General features: G+C 41.2%; 1 protein-coding gene across 1 annotated transcript in view; it reads left to right on the forward strand.

Annotated features, from left to right (window-relative positions):
* HTRA3 (HtrA serine peptidase 3) overlaps positions 1-13,513 on the forward strand; it is a 35,768-nt gene that overhangs the window by 12,396 nt on the left and 9,859 nt on the right. Inside the window, exons 2-6 of the mRNA XM_065405187.1 lie at positions 309-408; positions 2,806-3,028; positions 5,232-5,426; positions 8,166-8,198; positions 8,815-8,929. Coding sequence (XP_065261259.1) covers positions 309-408; positions 2,806-3,028; positions 5,232-5,426; positions 8,166-8,198; positions 8,815-8,929 — 666 coding nt within the window. The remainder of the gene's footprint in view (positions 1-308; positions 409-2,805; positions 3,029-5,231; positions 5,427-8,165; positions 8,199-8,814; positions 8,930-13,513) is intronic.

Below are 13,513 nucleotides of genomic sequence, written 5' to 3' on the forward strand. Positions count from 1 at the left end.
AAGGATTGAACTCACAACCCTGGGTTTTAAACAACAATTATGACTAGTTCTGAAAAAAACCAGCCAGACAAGGCCATCACTAAACCTTGTGAATTGCAATTAATCTAGGAAGTTCTTAGCCAAATGACCTTGCCATTTTCTCAGGACAAAACAAAACACAAGCAATTTTTAAAAGTCTCATGGCTTATATGCCTTTCCCCTGTCTGGTTGGAAAATGTCCCCATGTGAACTATAGACAAATTTAACTCATCTGATTGGTACAAAGGGTATTTTCTTATTAACATACCCAATTTTTTCTGCTAGTATAGGTCACCAACAGCCCAACAGCCCAAGATACAAGTTTAACTTCATTGCAGATGTGGTGGAAAAGATTGCACCTGCAGTTGTACACATTGAACTTTTCCTGAGGTAACTTCTTTTGACTGTGTGTGTTCTAACTGCATTGTTTAGAAGCATGCGACACATGCTTGTGCTGCCTTTTGAAACCAAGCAACCCAGTAGCAGACTAACGCTCTAACTGAAGCCTGTAACTGTTAACATTTTCTTAGAAACCAGCAATCTCCTGTGGTCAGACAAAGATAAACAAAACCAAAGTCTTGCAGGAGTGTTTTTTCAAATGATGTCTCAACCACCCCGGAGCAGTGATGCCCAGTGTTAATTCAGCTATGCTTGCGTGTAGGAAGGAATCCTGGTATTAAGCAGTAGTGCAAATGGATAATAAATGTAGTACTAATAGTACCTAGCTACTTATACTGCTTAACATCTTCGCAGTACTGTACATACATTAACTATCCTCACTACCTTTGGATAGATCAGGTATTATATAGAACAAAGTGAAGCTATCTTATTTGTTTTTGAGATTCATTCAATCTTGATTTGGACAGAATGTAAAATATGAACCATTCCAGTGAAAAAAATGTACATAGAAAGCTAAGCTAGAAAAAGGCTGCTTACAGTGATTGCCTAAAGAACTTCACTCTATTTACTTTATCCAAGAGATGGTTAAGAGGCAATATGATCAGGAGCTATAAGTACCTAAGTGGGGAAAAGATATCTGATAGTAGAGGGCTCTTGAATCTGTTTGACAAATGCATGATAAGAGCCAATGGATGGAAGCTGAAGCTTGATAAATTCAGATGAGAAGCAAGGTGCAAACATTTTTAACAGGTAAGGTAATGAACCATTGGAACAACATACCTGGGGATCTGGGGGTTTCTCCATCACTTGGTGTCTTAAATTAAGTTTGGATGTCTTTCCAAAAAATCTGATGCAGCTCAAAGAGAAGTTACAGGCTTGATGCAGGAATCACTTGGTGAACTTCTATGAGCTGTGTCATGTGGGAGGTCTGACTAAATTATTCTGCCTGTAAAATCTATGAATCTGTTAATAGTTTGCAAAAACTTTAAAACCCAAGACCTGTTTGCTCTCTCTGTGTATATATTATAAATCCTTTCTCCTTTCCAGAAAAGAAAACATTTGCCCCAGAGTTCTTGCAAAAACTCAGGTCAGATTAACTCCTCATCCCTCAATGATATGCAGTGTATTGGGCACTGATTGTGTCCAGGGCTGGCTACACTTCAGTGTTGCTGTATGTACCATCGGCTTCAAATAATTTCACAGCCTGGACTGCATCTTACCAGGGAGATTGATTCCTGGACCAGTTCCCCTCCCATTTGCTATCACTGAAACCATCTCCCTTCCTATTTGCATAAAACACCTGTAGCAATGGCAGCAATTGCTGACAAGGAAGAGTCATACTTAGAAAAAATCTTTAATGTATTTGTAACTGTCTTCAGTGGAGTAAGTGTTTCTTCAGTTTTCTAAATCACGCCATTTGTTTTGCTTTTCATTTTGTCTCCCTTTTCTATCTCTTCTTTCCCCTTCTCAACCCCTGCCTTCCCCTGAACATGCTTTTGTGCCCCCTGCTCCACTCTCCTATCCATGAGTTCCTGCTGCCAGTTCCTCCTCTTTCCTGCACAAGCTGCCTCGCTGCCTGGGGCCTTTCTCCCTTGTTCCCTGGTTCCCCACTCCTACCAGAGGTGTCAGTCCCATTCTTAGTTCCCTCTGGTGTCTGGAAGCTCTTGTTTCCTGCCTTCATTCTCCTCTCACATAGCACCAGTGATGAGTGAAGTCAGACGGGCAGATTCCTTTCCCTTTATTCCAGCTACCTTTACTGGCATCTAGGCGCCTTTTTTGCAATGTAAATTACAGATACCTGTAAAAGTAGCTGAAAACAAAGATGGGAAAGGACCATGACCTTCCAGCTCTTTGCAGACCTCTAGCAAAGTGCTCCACGGTCCCACATTTCAGAATCCCTGGCATGACATTCATTAGAGCTGGTCTAACAATGCACCCACATTTTTGTGAAAATTTTATCTTCTTTTGTCCAAGTTTTAAAATTCAGTATATTTTTAAAAAGCAACAGAGAGTCCTGTGGCACCTTTAAGACTAACAAAAGTATTGGAGCATAAGCTTTCGTGAGTGAATACCCACTTCGTCAGACGCATGTGGGTATTCACTCACGAAAGCTTATGCTCCAATACTTCTGTTAGTCTTAAAGGTGCCACAGGACTCTCTGTTGCTTTTTACAGATCCAGACTAACACGGCTATCCCTCTGATACTTGACAGTATTTTTTTACTGGATCTAACATCAATGATAAAGTGCTTTGGGATTCTTCAGCGTGAAAGGTGATATATATGTATGAGCTGTTACAAACTGTAATAAGCCTCGTTAAATAATAATATTATTATTCCCCACAAGCTGTTTAATTTATGAGATATTTTGTTGTTTGCTTCCGGTACAGACATCCTCTCTTTGGCCGAAATGTCCCCTTGTCCAGTGGATCTGGGTTTATAATGTCAGACTCAGGTTTAATTGTAACCAATGCCCACGTGGTGTCAAGCAGCAATGCTATATCAGGGCGACAACAGTTAAAAGTGCAGCTACAGAATGGAGATACCTATGAAGCAACAATCAAAGACATTGACAAGAAGTCTGATATAGCAACAATAAAGATTCATCCTAAAGTAAGTAATCTAAGAGGTTAAATGAATCAGACTTGTAGCCTCAGCTCAGTTGTGTTTTAGGGTACGTCTTCACTTACATCCGGGTCCGGATGTAAGCAATCGGTTTTCTGAGTTCGATTTATCGCGTCTGGTTAAGACGCGATAAATCGATCCCGGATCGATCCCGGAAGTGCCCCGGATCGATCCCGGAAGTGCTCGCCTTCGACGCTGGTACTCCAGCTCGGCGAGCGGAGTACGCAGCATCGACGGGCGAGCCTTCCTGCCGCGTCTGGACCGCGGTAACTTCGGACTAAGGTACTTCGAATTCAGCTACGTTATTAACGTAGCTGAATTTGCGTACCTTAGTCCGAAGTGGGGGGGTTAGTGTAGACCAGCCCTTAGGCACAGCCTTGTTTGCTGGAACATATTTTAAAGAATTCTTTAGAAGCATATGTGGAATTGTTCATTATTAATGTCATGCAAATTTCACAGTGCAAATGAACCTAAGATATTTTTAATAGCAAGACATGGTCTTCACATTTCTTTGCTCCAGTCAGGAATTAGCAGCCAGAGAGACTGCAAAATAAGCAGTTTATTAGCAGATCTTGTTAATATGATACAATTCAGCTAAAAAAGGGGGGGAAAGAAAGTTCCCATTTCAATGACTAAACATATAGTAAAATCAAGGACCCAGAACCAGTGATTTCAATGCAGTGCTCTGATTTATATCACTGAAGATCTGGCTCAAAATGTGGAATACTACTATTAGTGGAGTGTCACAGTGATCTTTAATAAAAGTCTGGTTCTTCCAGTATTTAGACCAGAAATAGTTCCATCGTTGGGCAGGAATTGAACAAATTGCCTCATGGAAACTTATTTTGATTGTTGCCTGGGAATACTATATCTCTCATTTAGTAGTATTTACTAGTCAATGTGAAGCCTAATATAAATTTCAGATGAAATGTAAGGAATAGACTGCAGCTGTAGGCCTGGGAAATTTCACATCTTGTTAATAAATTATTTCACCGTTTCTGGTATGGAAGCACTGATTAAAAGAAAGATGTGGATGCTGCATATTGGAAAACATAACTGGAGATGTGAGTGGGACTGTGTTTGAAGAAAAAAGTCCTTTCAGTGTTGGGAGAGGATGGGATATTTGAAGTGAACATCCTCTCTCTCAAAAAGCATCTGCTTTATTGGGACAGTTTAATACTTGTAGTTAAAGGCGCCATCCTGCCTGAGGTGCACAAGAGGGGAACATTGGCCAAAGGGGAAGAGTCAGCCTGCTGAGAGCAGAATATGTGATGTGGTTGTACACAAGAGTCCCCTAGCAGTTACTCATAGTTTACATACCGCCAGGCTCTCCCACCTTTACTCACACTAGGTGATACCTTACTCCTCAAATAATCCCATTGATTTCGGTAGTGCTACGTGGGCAGTGAGGGTATGTCTACACTACAGGATTAATCCGAATTTATATAATTCGAATTTAGGAAACCGGTTTTATAAATTCGAATGTATTCGGCCACACTAGGCACCATTAATTCGGTGGTGTGCGTCCAAGCTACCGTAGTAGCATCGATTTCCAGAGCGTTGCATTGTGGGTAGCCAATAACATTGAATTGCCAATAACTTTGAATTGCGGCCACACTAACCTTAATTCGGATTAACAATACCGATTTTGACGCTACTCCTCTCGTCGAGGAGGAGTACAGAAATCGAATTAAAGGGCTCTTTAATTCGAATTAAATGGCTTCGTTGTGTGGACGGGTCAAGCGTTAATTCGAATTAAAGCAGCTCAATCCGAATTAAAGTCGTAGTGTAAACTAGGCCTAAGATACTGCACAATGTAAGAAAGGATGGCAGAATCTGGCTTGTGATGGCTTGCACACCATGACAATGGTGATCCCATGGAAAATGGGTGAGTTTGTCCCAGAATCCTGTTGGGGCTTATTCTGTCATCTACTATAATTGCAAGGCAGCTCCATTAGCACTGAGCATTTTTCTTCTGAAGACAATAGCAGGAAGCAGTGACCTGCAGTGTATTGAGCTGGCCTGAGCTGTGGTATCCTGACTTACGATGGCAGAATTGCTCTTCCGCTGGACATAGGTGGCAGCATATCCTCTGGCCTGTAGATAGGATTTGGTCCTTACATTTCATTTTGATTGACCAGCCACAAACTGACAGTAATTCTTTGTTTTCTTCCTGTTTTTATTTTAAAAGAAAAAACTGCCCGTATTATTACTGGGCCACTCGGCTGATCTGCGTCCTGGGGAGTTTGTTGTGGCTATTGGGAGCCCTTTTGCCTTGCAGAACACTGTGACAACAGGTATTGTCAGCACTGCTCAGCGAGATGGAAAGGAGCTAGGCCTGAGGGACTCGGATATGGATTACATTCAGACAGATGCCATTATCAATGTAAGTACTGGGTAGGTGAGGAGTTCAGAAACTCACCAGATTTATAGTCCTGGAACCTTGAAATTCCACCGGTGCCGCAGGGAATAATTGCCCTGTTAGAGGAATTCAACTGAATAAAATGGACTTCCTATAAAATAAATTATGCCCTCTTCATGCATGACAGATAGATTATTCTGTCTGTGGGTTAGATTCTGACCTTAGCCCTGAGGAAGAGAAGGTGCAGAAGATGCCCCACCCCAGCAATAGTCCTGGGAGGCATTGTGAATGAGAGGCACCCCTTGGAGTTACAATCCCCCCCGTTTCTGCCTTATCCAAGGGAGCATATGTGCAATGACATATGGCTGGTATAGATCAGCTCCTGTCTGCACTGGCTTGGCTACTCTGGCATGCAAGTTGTGAGAGTGGAGCCAAAGCTCCATTCATTCTCTACCCAGGGAAAGAATAAATGGGTGAGTAGCGTCACGTACCTGTATGTGCCCAGTTTTAAGGTTCAGGGGTCTCACACAGGGACTTAAGGAGAAGTTCTTACTCACTTGTTCTGCCATATAGTCCAAATGAGAATCTAGCCCTAAATCACTGTAACAGCCTGAGACTCCAATCAGGATTGAGGCCCCATTGTGTTACATGCTGTACAGACACATATGAAGGCGCAGTTGCTACTCATATGAGGGGCTACAAGGGATGACCGAAAAAGACTAAATTATGCCCTCAGATACTTGCATGCAACTTCTAGTGAGTTTAAGGGGTGATGACAACTAAAGTCTGCCAAAACTTTAAAACAAAAATATTCCCAGAAATATGTATTCACTAAATTCAGACAATGTACTCAGCAGAGTAAATTAATAGTATTTAGCCTTTTACACATGCAAAGCCCTTTGTAAATATTCATTATTTCTCACAATACCCTTTTGAGGTGGTTGTATCAAGGAATCTGGTTTATACACTGGGAAACAAATGTATAAGAGGTTGAGGGTGACATTTAGCAGCCTAAGTCCCATTAACTTCTAAATCACTGAGGCACTTTAAAGATTTTATTTGACGGGACAAACAGCAAGTTGGAGGCAGAGCCAGGATTAGAACAGGACTTTCTTGATTTCAAATCGGTGAACATTGCTCCAAACCTGTGCATGAGGCCACCTCTGCCCCCAAAAGCTTCTGATCCAGTTCAGACACAGACAGCAGAGTTCAATACGTAATACAAGAGCAAAGGTGATATGATGGTAGGCAGGGCTTAAATTCTCATCGAGTATTTCCCGGAGCCCCCCCATTGCCTCCCCCCAGGCATTCTATGAAAACTCCTGGGGGGTTGAAAATATTTCCTGGAGCTCCGCTCTGGACTGCTCTGGCTGAATGTAAGCCCTGAGAGTAGGGAAGGAAGGAAAAGACCGGAAAAAGCGACATTTTGAGTTGTTCTTCCAACAGAGAACATGGAGTATGAAGATGGTCTCAGGCCTGGAGAAGCAGTAAGCTTAGTTAACTCACTCATTCCTCCTGAGCATAGGAAGAGTCTGATAGTTGCTCTATTCAGAAGCATTCCTCCTGCTCAGCCAGACACTTCAGCAAGAATGCGTAGCTGCCTTGTGAAAGGGCAGGAGAGACAAAAGAGGGAATGGGCAATACTCTACTAAACTGAACTATATTGTATTTGTACACATGGGTTTTTTACCATCAAATTATTCTAGCACAGGACAGCAAGTGAAAGGTGACTCTGGTTCTCTATTATTGTGAAAGTTTTTGCATGATTCAGGGAATTATATCTGAAAAAGCTGGCTCAGTTTTCCACAGTCAGAAATAATTCAGATCTGTTACAAATGGTTACTTGACAAAGATATACCATGAAATTAATACAAATCAAAGTAGATTTTATGTTTTATTTTTCTGAGAATAAACAGCACTTTGCCCAGTGCAATCAATAGGTAAACTCTTAGATGGCGCGTACTGGTAATTATTAATCCATTGCTTGTTTATTTTGACTAGTAGCTTGCTGCTCTTGGCTCTTTGATAAACTGACCCAAAAAGTTGGCCCAACTCAAAAACAAATGTGTGCAGCCAACAAGTAGATAGGCAAGTGACCTCTACACATCCCACTTCCTGCAGCTTTCTGCTTTTTGGGTTTTTTCCTTGAAAGTCTTCAGATACTGGGAAAACTCAAAAATGCTTAGTTAAACAGTTGTCACATTTCCCCCCAGAGCTAGCTGCATATCCATGATTAGTAAAGCAATCCCTGTGTCCTTATCTACCTCACAAGGAGATGCAGTGAGGCTTAATTAATGTTGGCCAGGTTCTTTGTGCTCCTTGGGGAAAGTAGCTGACAGTATCACAACCCAATGTGCTGATTGACAGGTCTAGGTTTTATTAAAAAATATTGGTTTATTAACATCGTCCTGAGATGTAATTTGCTAAACATGGATTAAATATTTTCCAACCTTTTTGCAACAATACCTAGGAGAATAAAAATATGGTTTTACATTTTAGAGACTTTCTTTAACATTTCCCCTAATACTAACCCCAGTTTAGAACCTGATCCTGCAAAGAAGCAACTATAATCATAAGGTTCACCACTTGGATTCCTGTGCAGGATCAGGCCCTTTGATTCTCAGTTCTTTATGACAGGGATTGTGTCCTTCAGTGCAGTGCCTCGCTCACTCTCAGGTGCTAATAAATAACAGGATCTGAAGTGCCATTTTCCTTTCCTGACGTAAAATAACAATTTAACATATTCTGCCATTATATTTACAGTATGGAAACTCAGGAGGACCTCTGGTTAATTTGGTAAGAACAGATTGATTTTTTTTCCTTTACAGAACAGGCTTACTTATCTCTTATGTTCTCAGTGGAGGTGGAATGTCCAATATATTATACACATACACAAATCTTACATCATTGAAGTGACAGGTCTTCAAGAAAAATCACTAATGGCTAAATTGTCAGATAATGGCATATAAGTTATGCCTGTGAAAAACATCTGTGTGTGGCTACAAACTCTCCCTCTGCTAATGCAAATCTGGTAATTGCACATCTAACTGTATATGCAGAAAGACATGTATCTGACGTGTACAAATGCACATTTTTTGCACATAGAACTTAGCATTAAGGTCTGAAAATGTGTCACTAGAAGACAAGTAAAGAAAAACAATTTGATTCAAAGTGAAGAATAATTTTATCATTATTTATTGTATCACCACTACCACATTTTGGGTACCTTTCTCAAAACCCATGAAAACAATTATAATAGGAAAGAATAACTTCCCCAGTAAGTCATTGCTCTACTTCTCCAGAGAGTGAGTAACTGACGTCAACTTACTTATTTGAAAAATAAGGCCTTAGGCAGTGGGATTAATCTTGTAGTCCTTTAGAGACAATTTCATTGGCTGTCTTCTTTCCACAGGATGGTGAAGTGATTGGAATAAACACTTTAAAGGTTACTGCTGGAATTTCCTTTGCTATTCCTTCTGATCGCATCTCTCAGTTCCTCACAGAGTCACATGACAAACAAAATAAAGGTAAATTCTTTAAGCAACACTGGCTAGAAAAAATACTGTTCTAAATGATACTGCAAACTCATATTTTAGTAGTTTGGTCTGTGTTAACCAAAAGAGAAATACAGTGGCTGATTGCAATATACAGCATATCTATTGTATTTATGTGGCTCCAGTACTATAATACCTCACAATATCTAATGCATTTGTCCTCACTGCCCCCTATGAGGTAGATATTATCCCCTTTTTATATATAGTGAACTGGGCAAAGAGAAACTGAGCAACTTGCAAAAGGTCATTCAGGCCACATGTGTTAGAGCAGAAAACGGAACCTGCATCTCCTGGGTCCCACGCAAGCACGTAATCATGGCATCATTCTTCCTTTCTGTTAGGCTACTGTCCTGTACGCTGTATTCTAGAATAGCACCATGCCAGCAGTAATGTTGAAAGACAATAAAATTAGTTCATAGAGAACCTTTCATCCTGAAGTATAATTGATAAATTATATCCCTATGGAAACACATAATAATGTTATAATAACTAAAAGAATGAAACATTATTTTACATTTTCCAGTTCTGAGAAACTAACAAGCCTCACAACAGGAGGAAAAGAAATGTTGACTAAGAAACCCTGCTGTATTCCCATTAAAAGTGCCATAAGATCTTTAATAGCCACAAAGGGTTAACAGGACAGAAGTGAGGCTCAGCTCACTATATAAATAACTTACAAAACACATTTAATTAATAGGGAGGTGCTCTGGAATGCATTTATTTTAAGAGACCTTTTTGTTTTTATAAATACGTTATTTGAAAATACTGTCTGGATTTTAGTTGTAAATTATCTGGTTCAAGAACTGCGTAATTCGTACACATTCAGCTGGCAGTGTGACAGAATGGACAGCTACAGCTCTGGGACACTCTTAGGTATGAACTTGGCAGATAGGCTGTCAGTGAAAGGCCACCAGGATGCAGGTCTTGGTTTCTGTTGGTGTTTAAACTAATAAGGACAAATGCCACCCACCTGCCCCAATGGATGAGGAAACTTGATATGGACGGCAGTGAAGGGGAAGTGTCCCAGCAGCGAGGGAGGGAGACACTCACTTAGGGACACTAGGTAGCTCCTTCTCCTGGGCGTCTCTGGCACCCATTGGCCAGCTGGTGGGGAGGGCTGCTGATTGGCTAGCATTCACCAGCATTTAACAGGGTATGTGGAACCTCTTTATGCTCCCGGAACCAGTTAAATGCCTGGTACAGGAGAGTATGGGTGATGCGCGGGTAGCACCCCTCCCTGGTGTTAAAGTTTAATAAAAGTTGGGGCCTCCTGCTTAATTCCGTGCACGTGCCTGTCCTCATTTTGCTGCTGTGTCCGCATCAAATCACAGGAAGGCTGCACACAGCTGAGGGAAGGAGTGTTGGCTTACAGCCTGAGAGAGGTTGTGGCGGCATTATATATGGGGATTTGGGATTTGAAGACAGCTTCTTGGAAGAAAAAGTGGTATTCTATTATTCATAAACCTAGAGACCCAAAGAATAGACAATATCTCACATATGAGACTCAGAGAGAAAGTCACCAGAAAGGGTGAGAGTTGTAGATGAACCAGCTTAACTTGAGGTACACTTAGGAACAGCTTGTAATTTGACCTTAATCAAGGAGGATTTCCCTCCTCTTCTTTGTCACTGCAGATTACCCTAAGGAGACAGGGAGCAGACAGGGTGGGGGATAAGATCCAAACACCCACGACACACTGGGTAGCTTTGGGAGGGATAATGCCACTACACCCTATTCATAAATGACTTCTATTTGCATGGGCTCCGCTACTGCTGTGATGATGATGATGATTATTGGTATTGGGGTAGCAGCTAGGCACCCCAGTCAGGGGCCACAAACCCATTGTGCTAGGTGCTGTACAAACACAGAACAAAAAGATTATCCCTGCCCCCAAAGAGCTTACAGTGTAAGTACCCCAATTACTGTCAAATGTACTTCCCCATGCTGGATGTATCTGCTGGCTCCTATCTCTAACTGTGTCTGACACCTCATGCTGAATGAGTTGTTGCCATTTCAGACTCAACATGGCCAAAACTGACCTACTAATATTTTAGCCCAAACCTTCCTCCCTACCTCAGTCCTCCAGTGCAATTCATAACTTTACCATCCTCCCTATCCCCCAAACCCATAACTTAGGGGTTATCTTTCATTCCTCCCTGTTCTTTTCTCAGCATATCCAGCTGGTAGCCAAGTGAGGTCACTTCTCTAGAACCTGCCCCTTTCTTTGTGTACTGACTGCCAAATTGTTTGTTCACATCCATATCTTCTCCCACCATGACTGCTGCAAGCCTCTCTTCTTGGGTCTCTTCCGTAGTAACCTGCCCCACCTTCTCGCGCCTGTCCATCCAAAATGCTGCTGCCCAAATCAGTTTTCCTATGCCATCCCCTCAGCCATGTTGAGTCATTGCAGTAGCTTCCCATTGCCCGAGCCTCACATTCACAGTCTTTGTGTTCAAGGCCAGACCTAGCCTACATCTCTGACTTGGTCTTCTTTTGTGCCCTATCTCTCACTCCTCTACACTCACCAATGATTCTGGTCTCGCTATCCCCTTTATCTGCTTCTCTCACAGAAATGCCTGTGTCTCTTTCCATGCTGGAATGCCCATCCTGAACCTGTACAACTGGTCACCTCCCTCCTCTTCCACCATATTCAACCCCCTACTACACAGAGCAGACAAGAAGTGAAAGGGAAGAGCCAGACCATTGTGATGTGTATGTACCATACTGAGTGGCCACCAAATCTTGTTATTTTCAACTTTGTTTCTTCTCTATATGGCACACTTGGTTACTAACCCTCACTTGCAATGTCATACTGAATCAAGACACTCATCTGGTCAGGCATCACTTGTATACTTGTAAGGAAGCACCTGGCCCATTTGCCCTGAACCACTGGCTATTCTTTAAAGTCATTTACTAGCCCTTGCTGTGGTGGAAATGTGGAAGGAATGAGTTTATTTCAGCAGTTATTTGCATGGTGTTCAGGAATAAGTTTGCATTTTTGGACACTTAGTAATAGTTTTCAAATTTCCATACGTATGTTGTTCCTTGTTATGACTGTAAGTAGAATTTCTAGTTTTTCATCATCCTTTTCCTTGGGGCCAGTTACATTTCATCATATGAAAATATAAAAAGGGAATTGGTAGTTTAACTTTGATCCACCCTCAGAATCATGCTATGATTAAATCATAGGGAATAAGGATAAGGGTGTTTCCATTCTGCTCTGAATATAATCTAATTGAAAAGATTGGATTGTGGAAGCATAAACTAGTACAGTAACCTTCTTAGGAAATGCCTCTTTACACCTTGATTCTGCTGTAGAGGAGACAGCCATGACATTGTATAATTAGTATGACTATGGCTTTTAAAATCTCAGTTGAGCAGATAACTTCATCAGTGTTGTATAATGTGCATAGTCATGAAATCATACTGTGTGTTTACTATGTAATCCTACTTTCATAGATGAAGAATCCAAAATATATACTGTATTAGGAATCATGAGCAATATTTAAATCTATAGTCGTTTACCACTCTATCAAATGGGATGGTCATAATAATAATACCTTATTTATTATTACCTTAATAATAATACTTTTATTATATAGAGCTTTAGCCATTCAAAACTCTGTAAAAGCATTAATTAACACTGAGTACCTCAGGGAGGTAGGTAAAATCATCCCATTACATAAATGGGAAAATTGACTGTGCAAAGGCTGGAATTTTCAAACTGGGTACCTAAAATTAGGCACTTAAATAAGTGGTCTGATTTTCAAAGGTGCTGAGAATCCCCAGCCTCCTATGACTTCAACACCTCTGAAAATCAGGCCACTTATTTAGGTGCCTAACTTCAGAGATCCAGATATGAAAAAATCGGCCTTAGCAATCTGTTGAAGGCCAACATGGGAGTCACTGGCAGGGCTGGGATCAGAACTCAGGACTTCCTAGAAAAGTGTTAGCAGGGAGTATGGGATGAAAGACAGTAAACTAACTATTAGCCTAAATATCAGCAAAATATTCTTGCCTTTGAGGACAGCTAAACCAAATCATCTAACAGGATGGGCTCCATCCAGGGCTAAGCAAGTTGTTGGGTTTAGCAAATAGTAATAATTATTAAAGATAATAATAGAGATAAATAGCTGCATACAGGTAAAGATATTGATAACTGTCATTTGGGCTGTTCTTCATCGTAGAGTTGCATTCAGATCATTGGTTCACTCTATAACTCAGTTATACAGATTGAAAAAATACACAGCCCACCAGTAAACAGGGGAGGCTGGAGCTTTTTCATTGTATCTGTTTGGTAGTGGAATATTTTTCTTAAATAATTTCAGGCCTGCTGATGCAGTCTAAATGCAATGGGTGTGAACTGAATAGTAGGAAGTTTCCCTGCATACCAAGTAGAGTGCAAGATTAGTTCCTTCCTTAGAAAGGGGGAGGGATAGCTCAGTGGTTTGAGCATTGGCCTGCTAAACCCAGGGTTGTGAGCTCAATCCTTGAGGGGGCCACTTTAAGGATCTGGGGCAAAATCAGTACTTGGTCCTGCTAGTGAAGGCAGGGGGCTG

Source organism: Emys orbicularis, chromosome 5, assembly GCF_028017835.1.
Source record: "Emys orbicularis isolate rEmyOrb1 chromosome 5, rEmyOrb1.hap1, whole genome shotgun sequence".
Classification (NCBI taxonomy): Eukaryota; Metazoa; Chordata; order Testudines; family Emydidae; genus Emys; species Emys orbicularis.